Here is a 26712-nt window from a genome sequence, read left to right as displayed (position 1 = left end):
GATGGGCCACTAGTCACGAGAGAGGCTCAAATAGGGCCTGAACATCACGAGGACCTGGGATTACCCGGTTCCTGGGCCATCGGGGAACTGGGAGATACCCCATCTTCAGGCCGGATGGGAACCACACTGACTCCACACTGAGCAGCTCCTGCCAAAGAACCCATCCCTAAACGTGTATTCCTCTTCTCCTTGAAGAAGGCGAGGGAAGGGGATTATCCAAATCGCACAGCATTTAGGTCACTCTGGCTTTGCTTCTGGTTTTGGGTCTAAGCCACCGGACTGACAGCACCTCGTGACTATTCAAAGGAGATATGGGGTGCATTTTAATGTTATCTAATTAGTGACAGAGGATGGCTTTCCCTTTTGAGAAACTGGTTTGCTTAAGGTAAGACAGACCTCGAAGCTTTCATTCCGCCGGTAGTTCTGCTAGAATATCCCTTGTGTAAGAGCAGAGCTGGCTTCACGAATTAGCCCGATGGTTAAGCATCATGTTTACCAGTCAGCTCTCGCCTGAATCCGGCAGCCTAAGGAGCGACAAGCAAATATTACTTAACCATGACGTTATATTCCTGTGCAGGAAGTAATAATTCGATGGACTGACACCGATTTGGCTTCCGAGACCAGCAGAACAGCATGCGCAGGTGTTATTTGTCTGGAACCATAAAGCAGAAATAACAGCAAATTTGAGAGAGAGATCAGTCCGTCTTTCCAAATGACATCTTTTCATTTCATTGTGTATATCCCTTGAATCGCAGTCCATTCCGACATCCTCACGAAAGCTCCCAGACCAGCGCAAGTTCGGGAAAGAGCTCTTTTTTTTTTTTTTTTTTTCTGAATTCACAGCAATTACTGTCTGTATCACTTCTTTTGAATGAATTATGTACAAGCAGTCCCCCAGATTATGACAGCCTTGTAATTGAAAAGTTTACTTGTACTTTCATTGTTTCGTACTTGGAATAGATGGTGGCTGGATTTCCAGCTGGTCCACGGAAGCCTCTTCAACCTACAGGGTATTATTAGCGCGATCATTGTTCCTCATTGTTTTCAAGTGAAACGTGTCCTGACTTTCCAGCTGGACGTGGAGATGTGGAGAACAGATCTTCCCCCTGGAGCTCCAGCGCCCGGGGAGAGACACATCCCCCTCTCATTGACCCGGAATGGTGTGCTCCCTTTGCTTTGCTAGGAGACGGTGTCACCCTCAGGTGACAAGGAAAGCACCCCTGGGCATCACCCATGAGAGAAATCCTACTGGTGTGGTGGTTCCTACGAAACCGTTTTTAGCCTGCATTTTCAGCTCAGAAGTTCCTCTCCTTAACCGTGGCATTGCTTGTATCATGCTTTTCCTGTTTTATGACTGTCTTCCTAGTTTACATCCCTTGTGCGTGGGGACCACATCGAGGTTTCTCTCTACGCTATAAAGCATCCAGTCTGCAGCTCAGCACTTAAGAGGGGCTCCATAAACATTTATTGATCCATAATTAGAGCTACGTGGGAAAGCAGTTCAGACAAGAGCCGAAATCAGTCAGGCACTGTTAGGCAGCAAAACCGATGACCTAATAATGTCGGTGTTTCCTGGTCAGGCATCTCTGTCATCACTCACATAGCTTAGGCGCATTTAAAAGGATGTCCTAATCCTGGCTTGTCTTTCTGCTTCTGGACCCCAGAAGAGATGGAACTCTGACTGCTCTCCTGAACTGGATTTTAAAGTGGCTTTGATATTCTAAACATTCTACCTTGGATCTTTAAGCCCAGCTAATTCTCTTCTCTGTTCACACTTAGTTTTATTTTCTCCACACCTGCCCACCTGCTTTTTGCTCTTCCTGGGGGTACGCTTGACAATCCGTCTCCTTGCTTCTTTAGGCACAGTCCCGGTCTTAGCCATCTCTCCACACTGATCTCTGGTGAGCAGCATGTAGTAGGGTGCTTTGTTCGAAGCAGAAACACACAACTCCTTGCCATGTGGAACACACGCTCTTAATTGTACCGAGTTGTTCCAGCCCATGAGGTAGGTGTTATTATTACACCTATTTTACAGATAAGCAAACTGAGGCAGAGGTTCAGTAACCTGTCAAAGGTCTCCACTGCTAGCCAGTGTCAGAACCGGGATGTGAACCCCGGGCAGTCTGGCTTTGGAGTTCCCGTTCATGAACACGGCACACTGCTGCCCCTCAGTGAATGGTTGATCACGGATGGACTGAATCAAAGGTCGTAAGAGCAGGTTTTCACGGTAGTGAAGGTGCTTCACCAAGAGGTGAAGGGCTGAACTGGGGTAACGATTGTCAAGATCCATGTTTTACGAATGTCACAATTTACATTATCTGAGTGTGGGGTACTCTTCCGTGTCTCTACTTCATTAAGCAGAAAAAGTCCAAATTTCCTTGAGAACCGGCGCTTCTCAGACAGGGGCATTTTGCATCTGACCCCAACCCTTACCCCCCACCACCGCATCCCCCCCACCCCCGCACGAAGTGCAATTGACAATGTCTGCAGACATTCTGACTGTCCTTACGAGGGGCGGGGCTGGGGTAGTTTGCTTCCAGCATCTAGCAGGGAAGAAGCCAGAGACACCACCAGACATCCTTCAGGGCACGGAAGAGCCCCTCCACCCAGCCAACAACAAAACATCCGGCCCAAAATATCAACAAGCGCCAAAGGTAAGACACCTCGTTCTAGAAAGATCTGAAGTCTAACCACTTAGGAGGCTTCTGATGCGGCTGACTTTTGAATATGTGCTTGGAAAAAGGAAAACAAATTAATCCTCAATTTTAGGATAAAGCATAGTTCGAAAATCTTCAAAGGTCTGCCAGTCACTGTGAACATTTTTCAATGACATAAATCTGAATTCAGACTTCCGCTCAATCCACTGTTCAACCTAGGAGGTATTCCACCCCTCGAAGCTACCCGCAGAATAACACGTAATCCTCCTCCAGTAAGAAAGTGACATGAAGTGATAGCAATGGACACCAGTTAGCGTGCACTGTTCAGTCTACACAGAAGTTTCTTTTCTCTTCTAAGGGGCCCGCGGCGGGGACCTCTGCTTCTCTCAACTGGGGAATTCTTAGAGATCACGATGCCATCTCACATGGCTTTTCTTTCTCCAGACAGAGGCGCCGAGGCAAGGCGAGAATCTACTCCCCAGTGGACTCTCGACTCGTGTGGAATTTAGCTATCGTAGGTGTGGAATGATGTAAAAATATGATCTCGGTTCAAGTTTACCATGTCTTGAACAACACTACATTAGAAGGAATCTGTTATACATTTGGAAAGGGAGCTCTTAGTCACTTTGCGATGAGCACTCTTGAATTTCAATAAAGATATTTTACATTATAGGATCCAAACTATAAATAGAAAGTAGCAAAACATAAATGTCCTAGATTTTTACAATTCTTGAGGGCTGCTTTATGTGCCATGAATAGAAATAACGATGCTATTTAATGAAGGAATTTTATAACCTAGGGAAGACAGAGCCTCACACACTGAGTCATCTGTCACACACTGTCCACCCCCCCAACCCCCAGCACTCCCTCACAGCCATGTGGACCATTCTCTTCTTGGCCTCCCGGCTGAAGGGAACTCATCTGGATAGAGCCACCTTCTCACTTGGGATCGTTTTTCTTTCTAGAAGCGCAGACAGGAAAACTGCTGTCTTAAAAAAGTCAACATGGCTGTATCCTGCATCTCTACCCCCCAAATCCATGGCAATCTTGGAAGGAGAGCCCTACTGTCCTCTGTGTTCTACTAAACACATGACTCTACCTCCAGATCTTCTATATAAAATTTGTCCTCACTAGATGCTTTCCGGAAGTGTCTTTGTAAGACAAGAGAAGCCAAATGCATCCGATCAAGACACACGACTACATACAAGGACCGAGATGAAATGACTTCATCCTTAACTCTTCATTTTCAAGTCAATAGAGCAGTTATAAAATCATGTTCCAAAAAAAAAAAAAAGGAAAGGAATGGAAAAAAAAAGCTACCACGGGAGGTTTCCTAAGTGCAGATGAGAAAGAAAGAATTTTTCTCTCTGATTTCAAACATCCTGCAGTTATCCAGGCTATTTCCTTGGAACGGCACCTGAACCCAGCAGGGTCCAAAAGAAAGGAGTGCCACGGATTTCTCAGTCCCCTGCGTTTTGTAGCTTCACATCTTAGATGTAAAATGTCACTTGAGAGTTTTGGAGAAGAAGCGCTCTCAAGATGTATTTGCTGTTTAATATTCTGAAAGGGCGACAGACATGGGTTTGGCGCTTGATACGACTCCACAGCCATGAAGGTAGACTTGTAGGGGCTGAACTCTTAAAATAAACAGATTAAATCTAAGATAAGAGCCGGCTTTTGGCGCAAACAATGGGCTCTGATTTCGTGCTTCGGTAGTTGTTTCTGGCGCTCCTGTTTTGAAAAATTTTTCTTTGACGTAGTACTTGCATTCATTTTTCAGAAATAAATGCCTATCAAAGATACTTTTTCTTCCCCCATCGCCACATACTTGTGCTAATATACTAGCTAGGGCAGTTATATTTTAAATGGCCGGTATATATTTAGCAGCATAATTATGCAAATGCTACCCCGTTTATGACTGTAGATATCCTTCAGGAGCAGTTGCGTAGCATCTAGACCTGAAACAATTTCTTAAGAATTCTGGTAGAAATGTTCAGAATTCACCCTTACACTGACTTCTCTGCTGGGTGCAGGTGTGGCTCACAGGTCCCACTCATCTGGCAGACTATTTCACGGTGGTAAAAGGTCAGAATTCTTTAACAGATACGGATGTTCTATGCCACGTACTGTGACCTTGAGGAAGGACTTAACTTCTCCGAGCCTCGGTTTCTGCATCTGTAAACTGGGATGATGAGGGGTGCCTGGGTGGAGAAGTCGGTTGGGCGGCCGACTCTTGCTTTTGGGTCGGGCAATGATCTCAGGGTCCTGGGATCCAGCCCAGCACTGGGCTCCATGCTCAGCCCCTACAAGTCATTGTAGAGACATTGCAGAAAGCCTGATGTGGGGCTCGATCCCAGGACCCTGGGACCATGACCTGAGCCGAACGCAGAGGCTTTAACCCACTGAGCCACCCAGGCGCCCCCAGAGAAGAGTGATTCTAATAAACTGCTGATTCCCTGAATATTTAATCTTATTTCTCATGCCCCTTTTGAATTCATAGATGACAACAGATTAAAACGCTTACCTCTTTCAGACTCCATTTCTTTGACTAGATTTTTATTATGTTGGCTTCTTTCAATCGATTTAGGCTAGAGAAATTCCCTCTATCAAAATTAGCTTTCCTATTATTATACGAGATTTGGAGGGTCTTTCAAATGGACTAGGTTGGTAAGTTACACCAAAAAAGAGTAGATGAGAAAAGACATTGAAATACTCAAGAGTGTCTCATTCCCTAAAAAATTTTTGCTGATCTCAGTTACCACTCCTGAGTATTAAATCTAAACCATCCTATTCGCATGCAAATTTGTGCTTTATCACCCTAGATGACAGTCAGTGACACATTCTTTCCATTTCCCAAGGCCAGATGAGAAAGCAGAACTGCACTCCACAGGAAAACACAAACTGCCATTTCAGACAGTTAAAACTTGAACCCACTCGCTCCTTCTTTTCACTGGCAGATCAATTACCATGAGCTCCTGATCCATTTGTCCAAAAGGTTTCTGCTTATCACCATTTTCTTTCCTTTTGTTTGGATTTACACTAACGATGCTGCTGTTAGACCCACGCTCCGCACGCTCCCACGGACCGCCCCCCATTTGTCACAGCTGTTGGCCTGCGTCACCCGACCCCCACCTATGCGGAAACTCTTTGCAGACCCGGATGGCCTTTGATCCCAGAAGCTGTGGCTTCTCCCAGCTGCCCGGGGGCGGGGGGGGGGGGCTGGGGCTCAGCCAACCTCTGTCCCCTTGGTTTGACCCTGCAGGGCAGGCCTCAACCACTCACAGGCACAGACCACCCTGGGCCGCCCTCACCACCTTACCTGGTCTCTCTGTCTTTGGGGATGGTAGCAGTGCTATAGGCAAACACCTGCTTCTCCAAGAGAGGAGGGCCGAAGTCCACAATGCTGGCTAATCCCGGAGTGGTCCGTGGCTTTTCAATATACACCAAGGTGCCCGGCTCCTTCTTGAAGGTCTGGCGGCTCGGGGAGGCCCGCTCTGGCTGCAAGGTGTGAGGGGGCCCATGGGCATTATGGTGGGCGTGCAGGTCTATCATCCTCAGGTCGCTGACTCGGTGAGGAGAGGCGGGGGGCGTTTTGGAGCCCAGGGTCGGCAGGTGGCTCTCTGGGTATTTCCGAGATTTCTGTCTGTACAGCGACTGCTCCATGTGCATCTCCGCTTGCAGAGAAGGGTTGCAGTAAGCACTGGCCGAGCGGATCGCTGTGCGGTGATACGCGATGATGTGGTCGGGGACGTCTAGCGGGTGCCCGCCATGGGAAGACGCGATGCTCATCCGCCCCTCGTGATAAAGGTAAGGATCGGTATAGAAGCCCTCGTTCCGGTACATGGCGATGTTCTTGCCGCCCATGTCTTCATCGGGCTTCACGTCCCTTCTTTCCAGGATGGCGCTCGGGCTGGGCGAGATGGACCTGGAGACCGGCAGGCTGGAGAGCCTGTCCCTGGGGATGGTGGCGTTGCCAGGAACAACCATGGGGCGGGTGCCCCCATAAGGAATTCTGGATGGGGAAGGAGGCATGGAATGGGGCACAGGAGTGGACGGCGGAGAGTTTGGGATGCCGTGGGGCGGGTGGGCTGTGGATCCCGGTCGAGGGGCACCAGGGCCATCTCCTCGTGCATACACAATTTCTCTCTGCATCTGAAAGGAAAACGAGAAGTTAGAAAATCTCCTTTGATACTCGTGTTTTTAGAGCTGTCTCAGGGTGACAGCGTGGCTCTCCCGTGGCAACAGGCCGAACGGCCCCCTCCTTGGGCAGCATGTCCACACTCTGACCTCTGGAACCCGTAAGTACGTCACCTTCCACGGCCACGGGAACCCTGTAGATGTTCCTTCGTAAGAATACTGAGCTAGTATATCCAGTGTATTGGGCCAATATCCAGATGGCCCAATGCCACCACACGACGTGCGAAAGAGGGAGGAAGGGGTCAGAGTCAGGGAAGGGGGTGTGAGGACAGCAGCAGGGTCAGACAGAGAGACTGGAAAATGTTCTGCTGATTGTGAGGATGGAAGAAGGACCCAGGGGCCCAGGGAGGCAGGGAGCTTCTAAAAGCTGGAAAAGGCAAGGACATGGACTCTCCCCGAGAGCTTACAGAGAGTATGGTCACTGTCAACACCTTGAAACTGGCCTGTAAAGCCCATTTTGGACCTCTGATGTCTACAACTGTAAGGTAGTGAAGTCGTGATGTTTTAAGCCCCTACGCTCGTGGGCGCTTGCTACTGCAACCACAAGAAACACCCATTAGAGAGCTCAACATTGTGAGGTTTGGGGGGAAAACAGTGCAGGTCAGTGTGTGATGGTACACCTGCTTCTCCTTCCACAAGGGCCAAACAACCACAGGAGACCTGCACGGACCGCTACACACATCCTCTATTCCTATCGTCCGCAAGGCAAGCCTCTAGAGAGCATAAAATACAAGAGGGACTGGCTTAGGCAGCAGCACATATCTGGCCGAATTCTCCATGCCATCGGACCACGCAATGCAAGATTTGATCCAAACAAAGGTAAAGATCAATTCATACAGATTCATGCATGTGTAGAAAGCATAACACAGTGCTCAAGGCAAATCAAGTGCAACAAATGGTAGGTACTATTGTCATTATTGGTATCAATTAAAAAAAAAAAAAGGATTTCAAATGTCTACAACCCACTTAGGATAAATAATAATCCAAACTGTTAGTCTTCTTTATCGGGCTTCAGGGTGCATCAGAATCTGGGGGATACTGAGCCCAATGGACACACAGTGTCAAAAGAATAGGAAGACCTATTAAGAATCTAAATCGTGGGGCGCCTGGGTGGCTCAGTGGGTTAAAGCCTCTGCCTTCAGCTCAGGTCATGATCTCGGGGTCCTGGGATCGAGCCCCGCATCGGGCTCTCTGCTCAGCAGGGAGACTGCTTCTCCTCTCTCTCTGCCTGCCTCTCTGCCTACTTGTGATCTATCTCACTGTCAAATGAATAAATAAAATCTTAAAAAAAAAAAATCTAAATCGTACAGTACTGTCTAAAAGGATAAAGAATATTAATGATAGGAAATACAAAATTGATTTTAATTAATGAAAAGTTGAGGGGCGCTGGGTGGCTCAGTGGGTTAAAGTCTCTGCCTTCGGCTCATGTCATGATTCGGGAGTCCTGGGATCGAGCCCCGCATTGGGCTCTCTGCTCGGCAGGGAGCCTGTTTCCCCTTCTCTCCCCGCCTGCCTCTCTGCCTACTTGCGATCTCTGTCTGTCAAATAAATAAATCTTTTAAAAAAAAAAAGGAAAAGAAAAGTTGAGTAAATTTCTTTTAAAACAACAGAGATGCCTACATGGATATTAAAAAAAAAAAAGGTTTGGCAATGTGAAAAGAAACGGTTAGGAGGTACATTATAGAGCTTGTAAAATAAAATACAAAACAATCTCATTGGGGGCACCTGGGTGCCTCAGTGGGTTAAGCCTCTGCCTTTGGCTCAGGTCATGATCTCAGGGTCCTGGGATCGAGCCCCACATCAGTCTCTCTGCTTGGCGGGGAGCCTGCTTCTCCCTCTCTCTCTGCCTGCCTCTCTGCCTACTTGTGATCCCTCTCTCTCTGTCAAATAAATAAATAAAATCTTTTAAAAAATCTCATTGGACTTTCTTGACATCGTGTGTAGATGGATTCAGAAAGAAATGTAAGAATTAATAATTCTGATGCACTGTGCACTCATAGGGGAATGTGGGTGATAGTCAAGGTACTTACCATCCAGGAGCTAGTATTACGTGGGTACCAACCAACCAGAATGGGACTTCAGCCAACAAGGATGGATCCTAGCCATACATTATTAGCATCATGTATCTGAGGGTAATGCTCTTATCGGCCTTGGCCTGGTCCACTTCAAATTAATCTTGCCGTCACCCAACAGGGTCACTGAAAGAATCACTGTCCACCTGAGTCACCCACAATGCAGGCAGACGCAAGCATTCAGCTATGACAGAGCAGGACGATCTCCATCAATCCGGGTGACTTGGAGGTTGGAAGCCTTTGAAAGAATTCTTACCTTGCTTTGCCAAGCTATGACTGACTTTACAGGACTGAGTTTCAAAAAGAACCCATGATAATTTCATCCTCGGCTTTACAGAGAGCCCAGAAGGAGAACGATGCGATGTTTCCATTACACAGTGGGAAGATGTTTTCAACCCACAGTGAGAGCGAACCTTTCCAATCTGAAAACCTCAGTTCATATGCTAAAGGATATGGAGCAACCAAAGGCGGTCACTCTTAAAACGAGGCGGAAGGGATGGGAAGATGAAAAGAGAATCTTCTTCAAGGCTGCACTGTGATCTCCCAAGGAGACCACTTGCTATTCCAATAAAAGGTGGACTTCATACACTTCGCTGCCTGGTTGACAATCAGCATGATGATTAAGATTCTATGATACATAGTTTCAAAAAGTTCCAGCCTTCTATGCTAGTGTTCTTCCCATGGAGATATCTTCCTGGAATCAGGCACCCACACAGTTTTGTTGTCTAACTGGTCTTTTTTGGGCCAATGAGTCCAGAAGTGGCATTAAATGCATATTGAGTTCTTCCTGCACTAGTCCTCCAAGTCAGAGCTCTTAGGAGGAAATTATATCAAACTTTAAAGGTAAAATAAATTGACCACACACACACACACACACACACACATCACACACGGTTCTTACCCACCTTAATCCATCTGCCTCCCTTCTCCCACTAGTCTCTCTGATGTCATTAATCTCCATCATCTCTCTCAAAATATCTGGATACATTATGTCCCTGACACTTCTGTCCCAGAAGGTTTCAACACTCATGTTTTTATGTGAGCCTTGAAGAATTTCATTTTTTTAAAAGATTTTATTTATTTATTTGACAGACAGAGATCACAAGTAGGCAGAGAGGCAGGCAGAGAGAGAGGAGGAAGCAGGCTCCCCGCTGAGCAAAGAGCCCGAGGTGGGGCTCGATCCCAGGACTCTGGGAACATGACCTGTGCCGAAGGCAGAAGCTTTAACCCACTGAGCCACCCAGGCACCCCAAGAATGTCATCTGATAGCAAGAAAAACAGAACCTAAACCCAAGAATAAAGGTTCTTTTAACACCTTACCAGAATCCAAAACAGATCTGTCTGTCTGAACCTCGGTCCAGACAAAGAAAATGCTCATCTAGAGTAGATACTCTAGATACAACGGCAATGTATGAACTAGACTGTTGCCCCTCATTTACCTCCTTTGGTGGGCATTGTCTCTCCCTCCCACCATGACCACTCAAACCCCGGCTTTCCCTTGGTTGAGCACTTCCAGTTTCTGTAAACAGCGGCATTTACAGAGTTCAGCACCGTGGTCCTGGCTGGGAGCCGCTGTCCCTGCCCACCGCACAGACCTCCGTAAACTGTCTGGCCCCTACTTCCTAGAGGCCCGATGAAATCTGGGGCAGTGTCAAATTAATTTTCCGAAATTTGAGTTAGGAATCCTACATATACCTATATCTCATTTCTCTAAAACTCAGCGAGTTAAATCAAACGTTGCTCATTTACAAGTTTTAAGCTCATTTATAAGTTTATAAGCTCATTTATAAGTTTCTTGAATGTAAGGTAAGAAGGGGCAAAAACCTTGTAATTATTTCCGGAAAGAAAAAAGAAAACCTGGCATGCAAAATGTTTATTTCGAATCATTTTGGGAAACTGTCTCATGTAATCACGTCTCTTCGCGGACTACTTAAAATATACATATTCTCTGCGGAAAGGGAGTATTATGTACAGTTTATTGTATTTCAAACCCCACCATTCCAAGTCTAGAATTTGTAAACATACCACTCAGTCAGACCACACAATGAAGGAACCGCACAAAACTGAAAAGGATTCTCGGGAGACTCTTCCATCCTCAGAGAATTAAAGCCACTTACTTTGTCTTAAGGAAATCACCTGTACTACTAACGCCGTGGAAAAAAGCAAATTGGCTCAGCTCCCAATTACGCGAGTCCTTTGTTTGCTGGCTTCATCTAAATCCTCCGTTCCACACTGGGATATTTTAGACAGCTTTCTCTTCAGGGAAGAAATCGCAAAGGCCACAGATCCTAAAATGTTCCCAGCTTGAGTGTTTACCACCCTTGAAGACCATCTTGTTTCCCCCCACCCTCGTCTTCCGAGCGAGGCCGTCACAGGCGTGGATGAAAAGTAGTCCTCCCCATGATAAGCCGATTTCTCCTCCCCTTGGAAATTAGTCACTGAGTAACCTCAGCTCACATCCAACCACAGGCTACCTCACGGGTGACTCAGGCCTTTAACAATTGCTTACATGGAAAACACACACCAACGAACAAACCCTAGGAGGCCCAGGTAAATGGGTTAACGGCGAAGGAAATACCACAAACTAGGTTTGACCCAGGCAAACAGGATCCCTCACAGACAGACAACCAGCCACCACAAAGCTGGCAGGAAAACTCGGTATGCTCCTTAACCACACTGGGCCCCCCTCTCGGACTGTGTTCTGCTGGGAAAATCTGGGGAGACCAGCACCCAACGCTCATCCCGCTGCCAGACTTTAGAAGTCGGCGGAGTCGTGGGCAGAGGAAAACAGGAGCCTCTCTCCCTGGTTTAGACCAGCAGAAAGAAAACAGAACGGTGATTAAGGAGGCTGTGTATTAATTAACCAGCCTGGTTCTACCAAGCTGAACTTTGGGTGCCGGCCATGCATCAGTCCCACGCAGCACCCACGCAGAGCAACCACGGCGATCGCTCTGGGAAACGTACCTGGGAGGAGAGGGACAGATAGGGAGGACCGACCGACGGACGCCAAGAGGGCATTCGAGAAGGGAAGCCGGAGCCCTTCGGCCCCACCCTCGACAGGGCGGAGGAGGAGAGGCCCAGGCGTCTCCAGGGATCACCCCCCTCTCCTTTGGCAACTGATGTCAACGCAGCTGTTCCCTTGCAGGGCAGCGGGCACAAGAAGGTGTGTGTTCCCGACAAGAAGTGGCTTGTGCGGTGCCGAGCAAAGGACAGGAATTAACAAGGCATTACTGACAAAAGGCGAGGGAGGAAAAGCATTTCCTTAGCTCGCAGGTAGGCTCTGTTGAATCACCCCCGTGCTTTCTGAGCCCTCGGGGACCGAGTGCAGCAGCTACCCGAGTGGGAAGACGGGGACGAGAAACGGGCGATGCCGGGCCGGGGGGAGCCCCGCTGGCCTCGCGCCACGCCCCACGGCCGCGCTCTGGGAAGCCTGCGCATTTTTCAAACGTTTTAAGGCTTGGAGAGGCTGTTTTGCTGACCCAGAGAATTCCATGACGTCTCCCAGGTTCAGATCCCGTCAGCGTGGCAGGCTTTCTTCAACAACTGTTTACCGCCGTCCAAATGCTCTGTGGTTATTAAGGGAGGGGGACCGCGGCGCGCACGACACCGTCCCCCTCCTAGGACGTCTCATTAGAAACAATGTTTGGACAAAGTGTTGCAACAGATGCCACCTAAGTAAGAGGTCGGGAAGGAGGAGAAGGGATGTGAAAACCCTTGTTTCGATTTTTCATCTAATCAGCCCGGGGTTTGTTATTTTCACCAGAGGACGGGAAGCACACCCCGTCAGCCCCCGACGCATCTGGCACGCATCTGGCAGGTTTGGTTTCTTCAAACACACGCTTTCCAGGAAAGGGGGTGTTGGGGTTGGTCTTCCCTTGTCTGCTTTAGCCACGATCCCATCTCTAACCTATCCCCGAAGACCCTGTGTTATGGCACACGACGGCCACCGCCGTTTCGCCACGTGTGACACGCCAGACCCAACACAGGAGTCCCCACCTACCGCAGCAGAGACAGGTGGCTTCGGCTGACCCGGTTACCATGCAAGTCAGGGGGGTGCAAGGTGAGAGAAGGTCTGGTTTGCCCCTCCCATCTCCCCCTTCCTGACCTGTTCAGAGCAATTTCCTTTCAATTTCTAGATGCTTCGGAGCAACAGTCTGGAGACGACACCCCTGGCTTCGTCATTTGGAGAGCTGTAATTCCCGACAGGGAGTTGGAAAGCTGGCCCAACCCTGTGGCGAATCAGGATGCGTTATACCCTCTGGAAAGAAGCACGCAGGTCATGCTAGAGGCTGGGGGTTTGGGGGGAAGCTGTGGAGGGAGGGATGTCACCATCCTGAGGTCCTAGAATCCCCGCTGAGGAACCGGGCAGGCTAATTTCGAAGCCATATGCTGGGGCTGGGCAGGACTCGCCTTCACCTGTCTGGTTCGTGCTCTCCAGAGAACAGCTCATTCAGCCTAGCTCACCAGGAAATTTGGCTCAATCTGGGTGCGGCCAACCACTAATTCTCTGCACGCTGGGTCCTTTGTTCACCAGACCCTCCTCTGCGCGACCGACCCTGGGATGCTACGGCCTCTGAGAATTTCTTCTTCCCAGCGGTGTATTAAGTGTTCTACTATCGATTCTCCTTCCTCCTTTCATTAACTGGCACTATAAGCAAAGTAGAAATAATTTATTTCTTTTGAGTTGTTATTAAAAAAGAACATGCTAGTAAATATTCTGCCTTACCTCAACAGGAAATAATGTTTATGCTCTGGTAAGGCTAACGGTCTTGTGAAATTTATTTCTATTTCCTCTCTCTCATTCATTACTTTATTGGCTTTTAAAAAATTACATAGGATAAAAGGAAATCTAGAATGAGCTTATAAGCACGAAGACGGCACCGTGAAGGGAAGTAATTATGATGTCGGAAAATCTCAAGTTCATCTTGCTTATGCTGTTAAAACTGGACAGACGGTCATTTGTGAGGTCTTAGTGAAACTATTAATGTTTCATTTGATCATAAATGGAATGTCTCCCAGACACGAGACAGACAGACTGTTGCCAAAATTATTTAATTCTCAGGAAAGAGATGGTCCAGTCAGTGGTTAGCTGATGGCTATATTTAAGATGAGCGTTATTCCCACAAATATTTTGACAGGGGAAACTCTGCTGAGCTGTCCGGTCTACAGGCCTGACTGACTTAACGCTGTGCCCAACATTGATTAAAGATCCGAGTCTGGAACAGACTTAAGCAATGTTAAATAAATCATTTAACTTCCAAGCCACAGTCAGTAACTGTGGGGAGCTGCAGGACAGATAAAAGAAAAATGTGCTTCTCTCACCAATACTCAATCTTGTTCTGGGATACTCCTGTATCCTCCAGGCCAAGGACAACCTCCTTTTGTACCTAAAATAGCTACAGTTTGTAAAAGCGTATCTTCTTTCTACCACTTGTAACAGATAGTGCAAGTAACTTCTCCCGTCTTCTCGCCCTGTCTCTGCACATCCCGCAGGTGCCTGTACGGACACCGGTCTTTTATACAGGACTCCCTTCTGGAGCTTCTGTGGTTATGGTTTTTTTTGTTAGTGGTTATGTCATTTCTGTCACCCAAATACAACTTTTCAGTCCCTTCGATTTTATTTTTCCTCTTATGACTGTTCTCTAAACTCCTACTTAGCTTGTCAACATGCATTGTGCAATATGTAAGACATCGCTTTGTTTACTGGCAACGTTTCTTATTCTATAAAGGATTTTGGATGGTGAGGCACACACATACCCACGATAAACACCCGCAGTTTGCAGCTCACACAGGGCTTCCAACTGAACTCTGTGAAATACACAGATCAGGCGTTCCTATCCCCACTGGATGGGTTAGGAAATGGAAGTGTAAGGAGTTAAGAACGTTGCCCAAGGGCGCCTGGCTGGCTCAGTCAACGGAACATGGAGAATCTTGGCCTTAGGGTCATGAGTTCGAGCCCCACACTGGGGGTAGAGATTACTTAAAAATAAAATCTTTAAAAAAAGAAAGGAAAAAAGAAAGAAGCTTCCCCCGTGTCACATGACGACAAAGCAGGGAGGCACTAAGAATGCCCATCTTCAGCCTTGCCACTGTGAGGATTTATTACATTATTATTATTAAACTTTATTACTGCTTCTTCCACAGTTCCACAGTGTGAAACCCCCTGTCCTCCAGGATACCGTGCGCTGCTCTGTGAGGACTCCTGCCCCACGAGGCCCTTCCTGCAGGGATTACTGAGGGCTCATCTGCTTGAGCTCTGACCTTCAGTGTGCAGGGCACTGAACTCTGTGGGAGATGTTCCTCATCTGCGTCCGTCTCTGACCCCGATTTCCACAGCAAAGGAAAGGAACAGCAAGACGTCTCAGCAGGCTTAGCATCTAACTAGCCAGATGCTCTCTTGATTACGATTAGGTTTTACCTACTTGCCTCAGAATAAGTTACATGTTGGGGCGCCTGGGTGGCTCAGTTGGTTCAGCAACTGACTCTTGATTTGGATCAGGTCACGGTCTCAGGGTCACACGACGGAGCTCCGAGTTGGGATCCCCACTCAGCCGCAAGTCTGCTTCCCTCCTTCTCACTCTGCCCCCTCTACTCTCTCTCTAAAATAAATAAATCTTTTAAAAAAATCAGTTACATGCATGTTAGTATGTATCATGTTTATATACATTACACTGACATATACCAAAATATTCTGTATGGCTAATTATGTAGATGAAGCTATCATTACGCCACGAGTTATATATGTGTAAACATGTATATATGTACATGTACACACTCACACACACTTTCATTCCTCGCAGATGCCAGATTACTTACAGGACAAAATGTCTGTGACATTCCTGGGACCGCACCCCTTGGAGGCGGCACTACAATTCTGTCACTGTATCTGTCACCATATCCTCCGCCCTCTAACCTTTCATTAGGGAAACTGATCAAGTCAATTGAGTTATTAAGAGGAAAAGGTGGATACAACACTACATAGCTTTAGGATGGTCACCACAGTGTAAGACTTTTTTTAAAAAATTGCAGTTGGATGATGTAACAACACCTCATCCCATCTGAACTGAAAACAGCAAAGTGACGACAATTTTGGTCGGATTTTGGGCTCTGCAGCCGCCGCTTAACGGTGGGCATTTTTCAGTGGAGAAAATGGTGGTGAACACATCGATGGGTGGTGGGTGCCAAGCTGGAAACCGAATGGTCTTTCATTCCCGGTCTGTCACTGTCCTGCCACATTCCAGGATTCCCGCCACAGGGTCCGAGCAGTCCTTGTGTCTCAACACCCCGTGTTCCCTCTTGTGTGTCACCTCTTGGGGTCTACTCAGGGTCCCTCCGCACCTCTTTCTTTCCTCATTGCTCCTCTGGAAATCAACCCTGTGGATTCAGGTGACAATCATGGCCCTTCTGCTGGCATTGCCCCCTGCCTGTTTTCACGTCAGTCAAAGAGGGACACGTGCTGGCTTTCTGACCCAGTCCTAGAACAAGCACGCAACGCGAGGTGGGTCATGTCAGTCGAGCGAGTTTAAAGGGGGATTTTACATGTCGCCTCTGATGAGACGTTGTTCAGCTGTGCTGTTATTTTGACCTTCGGCTGAACAATATTAGCTAATGTGTCCAAAGCAGCAAGGAGTACGGGAGGGGAGAGCCCCAGAGGATTACGCTGGAGGGGAGTAATTCACAAGGCCACCAAGCTCAATTTTTTCCTCAAAATAAACATGAAGAAACAACAACGCAGATCCAGATCAAAGTAGCCCATGTGCCCATTCTTCCTGGGTTCAGAAGAGCCAAGTGCACTCCTCCTAGCAGCGGCTTTCAAAACCAAAAGAAGTTCCATGGGTATCCCAGGTATGTCGAGTGTGTGAGCTGGGAAACTTCTCTTGTGTCAGACTGAAAATCGCTGCCATTTGTTGTGTAATTATAGAGGCCCAACCATCTCCCCAGTTCCCAGTAGTTAGGAAAGAATCGAAAAGGGTTTGAGTTTATAAACTAAATGAATGGACCTTTGAAAACACATCTGTTTTCCTTGGGTCTGATGGGAGTCTGAGTCAAAGAATACGAGAGCGGGGCGCCTGGGTGGCTCAGTGGGTTAAGCCTCTGCCTTCAGCTCAGGTCATGATCTCAGGGTCCTGGGATAGCTCTACATCAGGCTCTCTGCTCAGCAGGGAGCCTGCTTCCTCCTCTCTGCCTGCTTCTGGTCTCTGTCTGTCAAAATAATAAATAAAATCTTTAAAAAAAAAAAATGGTTTTAAAAAAAAAAACAAAACACGAGAACACCTGTTCTGGAACCAAGCCAGTGGCCCCAAATGCCCCTCCCCCCATTTGAGGAGTCTTCCCACGGTCCATGCAGCTCCGTGGAACCGGTCTTCCGATGCGGATGTTAGCATCAGGTTCCCAATACATATAAACCAGAAGTCTGATCTAGAGTGATTCTCAACTACCACATTCTCTGCATCCACGGAATGGTTACTAGGCCTAAAAGCCCAGGGTAGCCCAGGGTTAAGGCCAATGAGGGAACGAGGATCTTTAAGACAGACTTCTTACCTTTAAAGAGCTTACATTCTAGTAGGGATAATGAGGCACATACATGAATATTCAAAATCAGACAAAGCAGGAATAACTCTGGCAAGTGTTAAGGGAGTGCAATGCACAAACACTCTCAGAATCTGCTCCAGAGTGAGATCCTTCCGGCTGGAGAGTGGAGGAACACTTTTCTGAAAAGGTGAGATATAAAGGAATCCATAAATTATGAGCAGAATTTCAGGAGATAAGCAAGAAAAAGGTTGCTTTGCTAGGTAGTCCGGGCAGGAAGGAAGGCACGATTGGAGACAAGAGTGGGAGATGCCAGATGCTGTGGAGGAACAGGTAGGCCTCTGACCCAAACAGCAAAGGGTTCTCCAAGGTCAACATGCATGAGAATCCCCCCGAGTACTTGCTCAGACACGAATGAAGGGGCCCCACGTACGGAGTGTCGGACGGAGCAGGTCTGAGAAGCTGGATTTCCAACAGGCCCCCAGGTGCCCCTGAGCTGTGGGTTCTAGAGCTTCTTCAAGAACCACTGCTCTAGGGAGCAGAGGGGTTTGGTTAAATCCTAATTCTGAAAGCTGACCTTGTTAAACTTTGGGTGGTGATGATAACTACCTAGAAACTCTCTGTAACTATTTGCATCTAAATCTGCCCGGAGAAGATGAAGAGTGAACAAGGAACTAGTATGTTCGGAGATTTCCTAGTTACTAAATGCGGTCTGACATCACCTCATTGAATTCCCGGCAGATTCCCATCGGATAAACATTATAATCCCCATTTTACAGATGAGGAACTGGGGCCCAGTGAGGTCAAGGGTCCTGCCCGAAGGCAGATAACTGGGCCAGGATCTGTGAAGTGCCAGAAAAATCTTACGCTGTCGCGGTAAGAAATCAAGTGTGGAGGCTTATCTTTGAACGCTCTTCAAAGACAGGCAGTGGGTCAAGATCACAAAGATCAGTTCTTCCCGTCTCAAATCAGGCTCAGAAATACCGGAACGGAGTCATCTGTATTGAAGGTTACGGAGACACAAGAGAACAGTAACCTAGACCAGACCCTCCTAAGGTGATCTACCGAAGTGGGGAGCCACCACCTTCCACGTGATGACTCCAGGACAGCCATGAGCCCCACTAGAGTGCTCCATTTCAAAGGAATACTTTTGTGTTTTCAGTTCAAATACCCAGTCAGCCAGCCAGCAAGCCAGTGGACACGGCTCGGAAATCTGAGATGGTCAGCAAAACCACCACTTCTCCTTATTTGGAGAAATGACAGCTTCCCAGACAAGCAGTTCGGGAGTCGTGCATACCCCGAGGCTGGGCTTGGCAGGCCTCTCCGCCCCCGCCCTGCCCGGCCTTGCCCTGCCCGACAGCTGGGGGAGGTTAGCCAGCCACTGCTTCCCCACTCGCTTCCAACACTGCCAGCAACCTGCTCCTCGGACATGAGAGCTGCTTCCCCCCCGTGTCCCCAGGACGGCGGGACTTGAAGCACTCCTCCCCTCGAGGACAGCCCTGCACTCCTGAATCTGGGTAGCTCCCAAGAAACAAATGGTGACCCCGCGTCCAAGAAATCACTGTCCAGGTGACTAAGTGCCCACCTCCGGCCAGGGGGCGGGCACAATCTAGGTGTCCCCCTGCCCAAAACACGGGAAGGAAAGAATCCTCTGTCGCGTAAGAAGTAAAGCTGGTGAAGATGTTCTGTCACCTGCGGAGCCTCTCAAAGCTCGTGACTCGGCAGCCAGAGCTTCCAACTCATGTCAAGGAGAAAGAAGCTCCAGGTGGACTCCAAAATGGCCCATCTCCCCCCACGGGCCAGGCCAGCCGCAGTCGCCGTCTTCTTTGTATTCCCTTTCTCTTACTTGTCTTCCTTCTTTGAAAAGCGACACGGGGACCCAGTTTCTTCCAGAAAGGATGGGAAGACATGGGTCAATGAAGAGACAGGGAGTTTCTTACAACACGTGCCCGCACCCCGAGACACTGGCTTCATTCTGATGACCTTCACCCTCAACTTCTGCACTTCACCCTCAGCGGACTGCACTCGACAAACCGGCTGCCTCCTCCCAGAATTTCCTCTTCCAGCAGCACTGCTCCCCACCATGGTGGCCAAGGAAGGTGGGGTTTGTGGAGGGACGAGCGCTGGATGAAGAAAAGAAAAGAGGGTTTCTCCTCTGAGGAGTTCCTTGTCTGTGGTCTCGCCGCCGTGACCGTGGCTCTCTCTGGATTTTCTGAGCCTCTGGTTCTGCCGCTTTGTGGCTCCAGGAATACCTTCTGTGCCCACCCGCCCAGTTCTGTGAGCACCCAGTGAGCTGAATTACTCTTGCATGACTTCACATGCAGAGAATTGCAACCAGCATGGATTCTTAGGAAAATCACCCATAAGCGTTTGTGGGCTCACTCAAATGAGAGCAAAATGAATAGAATGGATAATACTCACTTTAATATATTCATAGGAATGTGATGAGAATGACACCCTCTCCTTTTGAGATGCTAAGAGCTCACTGGAAGAAAGAGTGGATTCTGAAAGCAGGAAAGCCATGCTGTACTATATTCCAAAGACATATCCTTGAGAAAAAGGTTCAGATATAGGCTGTGGGCTCCCATGCAAGAAAGTGGTTTTCCTCATTCCCATTCCTGAATGAACTGGCGATTCTGAAGCCAGATCAGGCTAGATAAAAGATTTCTAGTCCCCTTTATATGGATATGACAAGTATACTCAAATGTCAATTACTTCCAAAAATTATGGGATGGGCGATGACCCACATCTCTGCGTCAGGTCTTTCTCCTTCCTTTCCCGTCTTAGCACCTGGGAGTGCCTCTCTCCGGGAATGAAACATGCTTAGCGCCCGAATAGAAGTTTTGGTTGGTGAGGGTAAGGCTGAACACAAGTTTCTGGATGCTCTTAGAATTCCAGTTACACTGTCCACTCTAGTCCTGCCCCACATTTATATTAAAAAGAGCAAAATCTGTGTGCTTTAGGATAGTTCCTTGATAGAAAAACATCTACCTTGCCGTAATGCTCAAAAAATTGTTTCTGGCTTTTCTTTCTCTCTATCCCTCCTTTTTTTTTTTTAAATATAGCAAAGTGTGGCGATTTATTTATGTATTTACCTATTTATTTTTGCAAAGTGTGATTTAATGTAAATGTAGAAATGTTGTTACTGAACTTTTATGTCGCGATGGCCTTACATATACGTTCACTGTATCTACATCTAAAATGCAAAAAAAAAAAAAAAGGTCTGGGTGGTTCTTCTATTATTACGATGCACTATCTATAGAAACACATTATCTCTGGATAAAAATTTTCCGTCAAAATTAAAAAATATCAGAATGCCACATTTGACTCATTCTCATGCTCTAGTCACAGAGCGATACTGAATAGAAACTTATTAGCATTTCACGAAACTTCTTCAGATCATTGTTACGAATAATAAAAATACAGAAACATTTTAAAACAACATATTTCAGCCTTAAAATGGTCAGATTAACATAATTATAGCCTTAGGTTGCCAGCAGTGGCGCATTTCTCATTTTCATGAGAACGCAGAGGTTCGCCCAGATCGCAAGCTAATAGGCTCCTTGGTCTAAATATATACAATAAAATCTAAAGGAAATTTCTGAAGCATTAAGATCGGAACCCTGGAGATATCTGGTAAGTAATTTGCGCTGCTGGAGCAGAGTTTTTTGTTTTGCCGTTACACAGCTGCTAGGAAATATATTTTTAGATTTGCTTTTAAAGGCGAGCAAAGATGGTATCCACTGTGTAGATATGTATCCAGAATGTTCCGTCAGTCCTTCCTGTGAGGAGTCCGCCACGGACAGAATGTTCTATCCGTCGCCTTCCTTCTTGGTAAGTCGGCGCGAGGAGCAGTCCTTGACGCTCTCTTCCTAGATGAAGTGATCAGACCTTGACCGTGACACCCATCGCTTCGGAGGCCTGTGCCTTATAAAAAAACATGCACCGAAGGTCAAGCAGGTCCCTGCTCATCCCGAATTATCTCATCACTGACATCATTATGACGTCTTATTGCTGTTTGGGTTTTTGTTTGGCAGCCCCTCCTGTGATATCAAGGGCAAGTGAAAACGTACGGGTTCACAGAGTTAAATCAAAACAAGGAAGGCCATGAACTTGGATTTCACAGGAAAAGGAAAAAAATGTAAAGAAAGAAATCAGGTGCACGTATCGATCAACCAACTGAGGGAAACGTATTTTCTGTATTTCAGCAATATGCAGGGAGTGCTGGCCCAACAAGAGAAAGCACCCTCCAGCTACAAACGCACGCTGGGTCCTCACACCTTTTGTGGGGACAGGCTTCAGATAAATAAATCTGCACAGAAATGTTTCAATGAACATTTTTTCTTTTGTGCCCAAAAAGAAAGTGCTGGAGTTCTTGAGAACCCTTAAACAAGCATTAGTTTTGATTGTGACATCATCATGGCTCATTTTTCTCAATGACACAATCGTTAGTGACATTTTGCTCAGTCTTCACAAGCCCCAGACCGGTCTTTTGTCTTAAAGCCTTGGTTTTTACACTTCACTCAATAACAAGATACTACGATCCCCCCACTTTGGCCATTTCCTCGCACTGCTATTACCCATTTAATGCTTTTCTTTATTTTTCCTTTACTTACTGTGATGAAGCAATAGTATTCATTAACTCACAAGTTCTTTGTGCCACTTACTTCTCTAATGCTCATGAAGACATTATATAATTAATTATTAAAATTTAAAAAACCTGTTTTTCTAGGTACCACTGAAAACCACAGGTTCCGAGTGAAAAAACCAGCGCTGGAAGTGGTCTGAGCAGTAAAACGTTAACGTTTCAAACAGGGTCATGGCAGGAGCCATTTTCCTTAGCAAAGAGGCTGACTTTTAAAAATAATGCTATAATCCTACACAAGCCTTTTAAGCCAGTATGCATTGTTTTATTCAAAGCATCTCGTAATTTGAAGCAGCTGCTGTTTTTCAGTTGACTTGATGGCTTAGTCTCCTTCAATAAAAATATTGGATCATCTAAATCTGGTTAGTTCAAAATCCATTTATTTTTGGTCCAGGCCCATGCATTTCTAATTAATGAGCTCTGCTTCCACTGTAGACACGCACCGCCGCGGAGACGAGGTGAGGCCAAGCTCTATGCATCTACAGTGGTGGCTGGCTATGGAGAAGTCGGACAGACAACGTTTTCTCAAATCAATCAGGTGGGACGCAGAGGGGCCAGAATGAAAGGCAGGGAAGCAATGGAGATGGACAGAGACCTGGCCTCAGGGACAGGTGGCTTGGGCTCCTGCCCTATCTTTGTCCCTCCCTTATTTTGTGACCTTGTCACCCCAAGTCATTCCAACCATGCTAGGCCTCCTGAGTCTCGCCTCACAGACAGGTGAAAGATGATAAAAGATGATGCATAAGGACTGTCTTTCCACCTCTGAACCCCCATGATGCTAAATAAGTCAGGCTTATTTCTTGAGGCTGCACCAGCTACCAGCTACTTCCTCTGTCGCAAATGTCCAGCAGCAGACAGAGTCTCGCTCCTGCCAATTATGCGCGAGCGAAGTAATCGCTAACCTGATGCGGAGAGAAGCAGGGCAGAGAGGAAACATCTTACCACCAGTCGCTACGTACCTTAAAAACATTTGTCTTCCCTGTAAAAATATTAACGTGTGCTACCCCCTTCCCAGAATTTTAAATAAAGTAACAGATACTCACCTGAGAAATTTTAGAAAAAGTGTCAAGAGAAGAACTGTTGTCTGGAAGCCTCTCTAGGGCAAGATCGTGGGGGTGGGGGAGGCTGCATGGACAGCATCAGAGACAATTTCTTAGAGTCGGGGTTACCCCGATGGGGACCCACAGAGAAGACAGAAAGGCAAAACCCCAGGAAAGAAACAGCTTGCAGGGGCAAGGGTTACAACCTGAAAATACCAGGACATGTGCTCCCAGTCAAAGGCAATTTCCACCAACATCTCTATTTACATGAGACTAGAGGAGGGATGTGGTTTGGATATCAGAGGGCGGGGAATGTGGGGGAAGCCTCTCCCCTACTCTCAAGTACAGGCACAGAACTCTTTGGGAGTTCTGTGTAGAAGTGTGGGAAGTACCCCACTACCTGCTAAAGGACGGTCCTGTTCCAACGGACCTTCAGTTGAGTTAGCTGGTTCGCCAGCCCTGGATTTTGGGCAGACATGGGGCTGGACGCTAGCTATGTTGGTCCTCAAGACCAAGTGCAGGGCTGCGATGAACCCTTACATCGCCTGTTGACATCCTTGGCAGTAATCACTTCACATCACAAATCACCGGTATTTCTGTGGCCCAGTGGATGCCTCCGGGTCCAGGAGGCAGGGGAGGAGAGCCCCAGTCCCTGGGGCTGCGGGAGCTCCGCTGGCTGTGCTCACTCCGGAACCCTCCACCTTCAACGTGATTCCCCGTTCCCCCATCCTCCCCCAACCGCTCTGCCGAGAGCCGCACAGACGGCAGCCTGACGTGCAGGCAGTTCTCCACTCAAACACGTTTTCTCACTTCCAGAGCAAGCTCACGAATACAGTCCCCACTCCCAGGGCCATGAAAACAGTTTTTAAGTGACACAGCACACGAAGCAAAGAAGGAAAAAGCAAGGAGGAAAGGGTAGTTTGCCTAAAACTCTCCTCACACTATCTACTGTTGACTGTTTTCATGTCACTGAGGAAATTGTCACCAAGTCTCGGAAAAGACAACCAGTCTGATACTAGTTTGGGATGCTATCCATCCCAACCTACCAACCTACCAACCACCACCACCAACAACAAAAAAAAAACCCAAACAGAACAAAACAACACAACATTCAAAGGTGTACAAAATAATTTCTCTCAGGTCAAGAAAGCATTGCTGATGTGTAATTACTACTTTCAAACTAAGTCGTCTGTATCCGACTCCAGACTTGGAGCTCTTGGCTACTAGTTAGAGAGTCAGCCAGGGTTTGAACTCTGGCTTTGCTACCTGCTAGGATGTGGTCTTGTTATTTAATTTCTTGGCCTCAGTTTTCCAATCGAAAAATGGGTCTAACTGTACCTATGAAGTCGAATTATTCTGAGGACTACGTGAAATAATATATATTATTTTTTAAAAAGATTTTATTTATTTATTTGACAGAGAGAGATCATAAGCAGGCAGAGAGGCAGGCAGAGAGAGAGGAAGGGAAGCAGGCTCCCTGCTGAGCCGAGAGCCCTATTCGGGGCTCCATCCTAGGACCCTGGAATAATTGCCTGAGCTGAAGGCAGAGGCTTTAACCCACTGAGCCACCCAGGTGCCCTGAAATAATATATATTATATAATATATAATTAAGTATTATATATTAATTATATATTAAATATTAAATATATAAATAATATATTATATATTAAATATATAAATAATATGTATTATATATTATTGAGACCACATTAGGTAGCAACTTTTTCATGCACATAAACTCATCTTCAAATTGGGATAAAGATACCCACGGGGATATGGATAAGCAGATCCATGAACCTTTAAAGGGAAACATACTTGATTTAAGGGGACACTGCTCTCCTGAATTCCTTTTTAAAAAATGCAAAATTGTGACTTTACCAATGCAACAATAAGATAAAAGTCATCTCAAGTACATATAATTTCTGCCAAGCCTTTTTTCAAGCAGTCATTAAGCCTGACAAAATAGGATTATATCTGTTATGTAAAACTGTAGAAGTTTTAAATGGAACTCTTAAAGCTTACAAAGACCTTTTTTTCAAAAAAGTCAGAACTGAGACACAGAAGCTATTTGTAATTTAAAATCTGAAGTGTTTTTCACCAGGAAAAAAGCAACAAATAATTTTCCTTAAGAAAATAATTTTCCTTAAGATGTTGAAGGACACATACTCAGGTCCCCCTCCCAACTGTAAGCACATCTTCAAATTTTCTACATCTGTCTCAGAAACTAAATGCAAGTCAACATCTTCATGAAAACACTGAAAATGGTCACAAAACACATACATCCCTGAGATCTGTACTAGCAGAAAATGTGGACACCTTAAATCCTTTTCAAATTATAAGGTTACACAGACTAGATTGTAGGATTTACAGACGGAAGACAGCCGAACGTAATTTAAATGGCTTTTAAGAAACAGACTATCACTAATCACAAAGAAGTTTCCTCCTAAGCAGTGCATTACGAAGTGAAAATTAAAAACCTGGTATTTTAATTCCTCACTGAACTGAAATACAGAAGATCTGTCTCAGTTGAAGGCAAATGTCCCAAAGCATGACAAAAACAGTCTGAAAATTGTATTTTGTTATAAAGGTACAGTTCTTACCTTACATCTTCCGTGACCCTTTTTCTTCTAGAAGAAACTTTCTAGACTTGCAGAGATCTTCAAACTACCCATCTCTCGAAGATTTCCAGCTCTGCCTGTCTTTATGGTGACTAAATGCAAGGCTTGGATTTTTTTTTTTTTTTAACAGAAGGAAGCTTTTAGTCAAAATATGTGGTTTAAAGGAGCAGTATCCACCCTTGTTAAAACCATTTCACGGACATTCAGAGGTTTTGTTTCTACTCTATGAAAGTTAAATCCGAGTAGGAAGGCATTTTTCCTGTCCCGGAAATCAGCATAACTAAAACCAATGCTGAGCTAACGAGAAATGTTTCTTCCATGTGTTCCGTCTGGCAGAAACTGCAAGCCATATCAAGGAAACACGTGATGTTTATAAATACAATATGGCTCATGTTGTCATAACCTCTCAATGACAAAAAAAAAAAGAAAGAAAGAAAGAAAGAAAAGTGTAAGGAAAGGCAAGCGGCCACAAGGCAGGAAAGATGAGATTTGTATCACTTAGAAGCTGCCTATCATATGTGCATATATTACCCTTTTTTGCTTCTTGGAAAATAAAATAAAGTCTAACTGGAAGCAGCCAGGGAGAAAGAAAATATCTCTCGTGTTCTGGAGAGCCACTGTATTCCAATGCGTTTGCCTCGCTAATCATTTCAAGAACAGTAATTCCTTACCACTGGTAACGTAAACATCTTTTTGCCTGTCAGAGAAGCATGATATAAAGAGGGCATAATTAGATACATCGCTCAAGTGAGTTCCATTGTTTTAACTCAAGCAAGTAATAGAATGGAGGCAAGGATTTCACAGAGCCTGAATCTGATGTGGAAACATCCGGATGTCTGTATCGCGAGTGATTTCATGTTTGGGCTTGTGGATTACTGACTTCGGACCTTCTGCTGGATTTGAAGGTTGGTGAGGGCAGTGACCACACTCGCTCACCACTGCATCCCCAGAAT

General features: G+C 46.4%; 2 protein-coding genes across 21 annotated transcripts in view; one reads left to right on the top strand and one right to left on the bottom strand.

Moving 5' to 3' along the window:
* Positions 1-26712, bottom strand: part of KIAA1217 (KIAA1217 ortholog) — a 291604-nt gene that overhangs the window by 54299 nt on the left and 210593 nt on the right. For 14 of the 17 annotated variants that reach the window (XM_032349632.1, XM_032349622.1, XM_032349624.1 and 11 more), the window contains one exon: positions 5977-6809. In XM_032349632.1, the coding sequence (XP_032205523.1) occupies positions 5977-6809 (833 nt within the window). Of the gene's footprint in view, positions 1-5976; positions 6810-11043; positions 11770-11890; positions 11973-25741; positions 26125-26712 lie in introns of those variants that run through there. The other 3 variants (XM_032349635.1, XM_032349634.1, XM_032349636.1) reach the window with 3 other exon arrangements.
* LOC116594340 lies at positions 12019-15561 on the top strand. Of its 4 annotated transcripts, XM_032349641.1 has the most exons (6): positions 12019-12089; positions 12432-12601; positions 12690-12743; positions 12846-12986; positions 13063-13198; positions 15071-15561. In XM_032349641.1, the coding sequence occupies exons 1-6, from the start codon at positions 12046-12048 to the stop codon at positions 15081-15083; spliced, it is 558 nt and encodes a 185-aa protein (XP_032205532.1). In that variant the 5' UTR covers positions 12019-12045; the 3' UTR covers positions 15084-15561. The 4 variants fall into 4 exon arrangements, 3 of the variants coding, with proteins under 3 accessions (XP_032205532.1, XP_032205531.1, XP_032205533.1); XM_032349640.1 differs by lacking the exon at positions 15071-15561 and having other exon boundaries at positions 13063-13287; XM_032349642.1 differs by lacking the exons at positions 12846-12986; positions 15071-15561 and having other exon boundaries at positions 13063-13287.

Source organism: Mustela erminea, chromosome 6 (assembly GCF_009829155.1).
Source record: "Mustela erminea isolate mMusErm1 chromosome 6, mMusErm1.Pri, whole genome shotgun sequence".
NCBI lineage: Eukaryota > Metazoa > Chordata > Mammalia > Carnivora > Mustelidae > Mustela > Mustela erminea.
The sequence above is the reverse complement of the archived record's forward strand: the minus strand, read 5'-3'. Positions and strand labels throughout refer to the sequence as shown.

Excerpts from the sequence above, each read along its gene's own strand:
- LOC116594340 (XM_032349640.1), top strand. The coding sequence starts at position 12,046 with ATGTCAACGCAGCTGTTCCCTTGCAGGGCAGCGGGCACAAGAAG. Across the intron at positions 12,602-12,689 it reads TTGCAACAGATGCCACCTAA|AGGACGGGAAGCACACCCCG; the intron begins GTAAGAGGTCGG and ends TATTTTCACCAG. Across the intron at positions 12,987-13,062 it reads GCAAGTCAGGGGGGTGCAAG|ATGCTTCGGAGCAACAGTCT; the intron begins GTGAGAGAAGGT and ends TTCAATTTCTAG.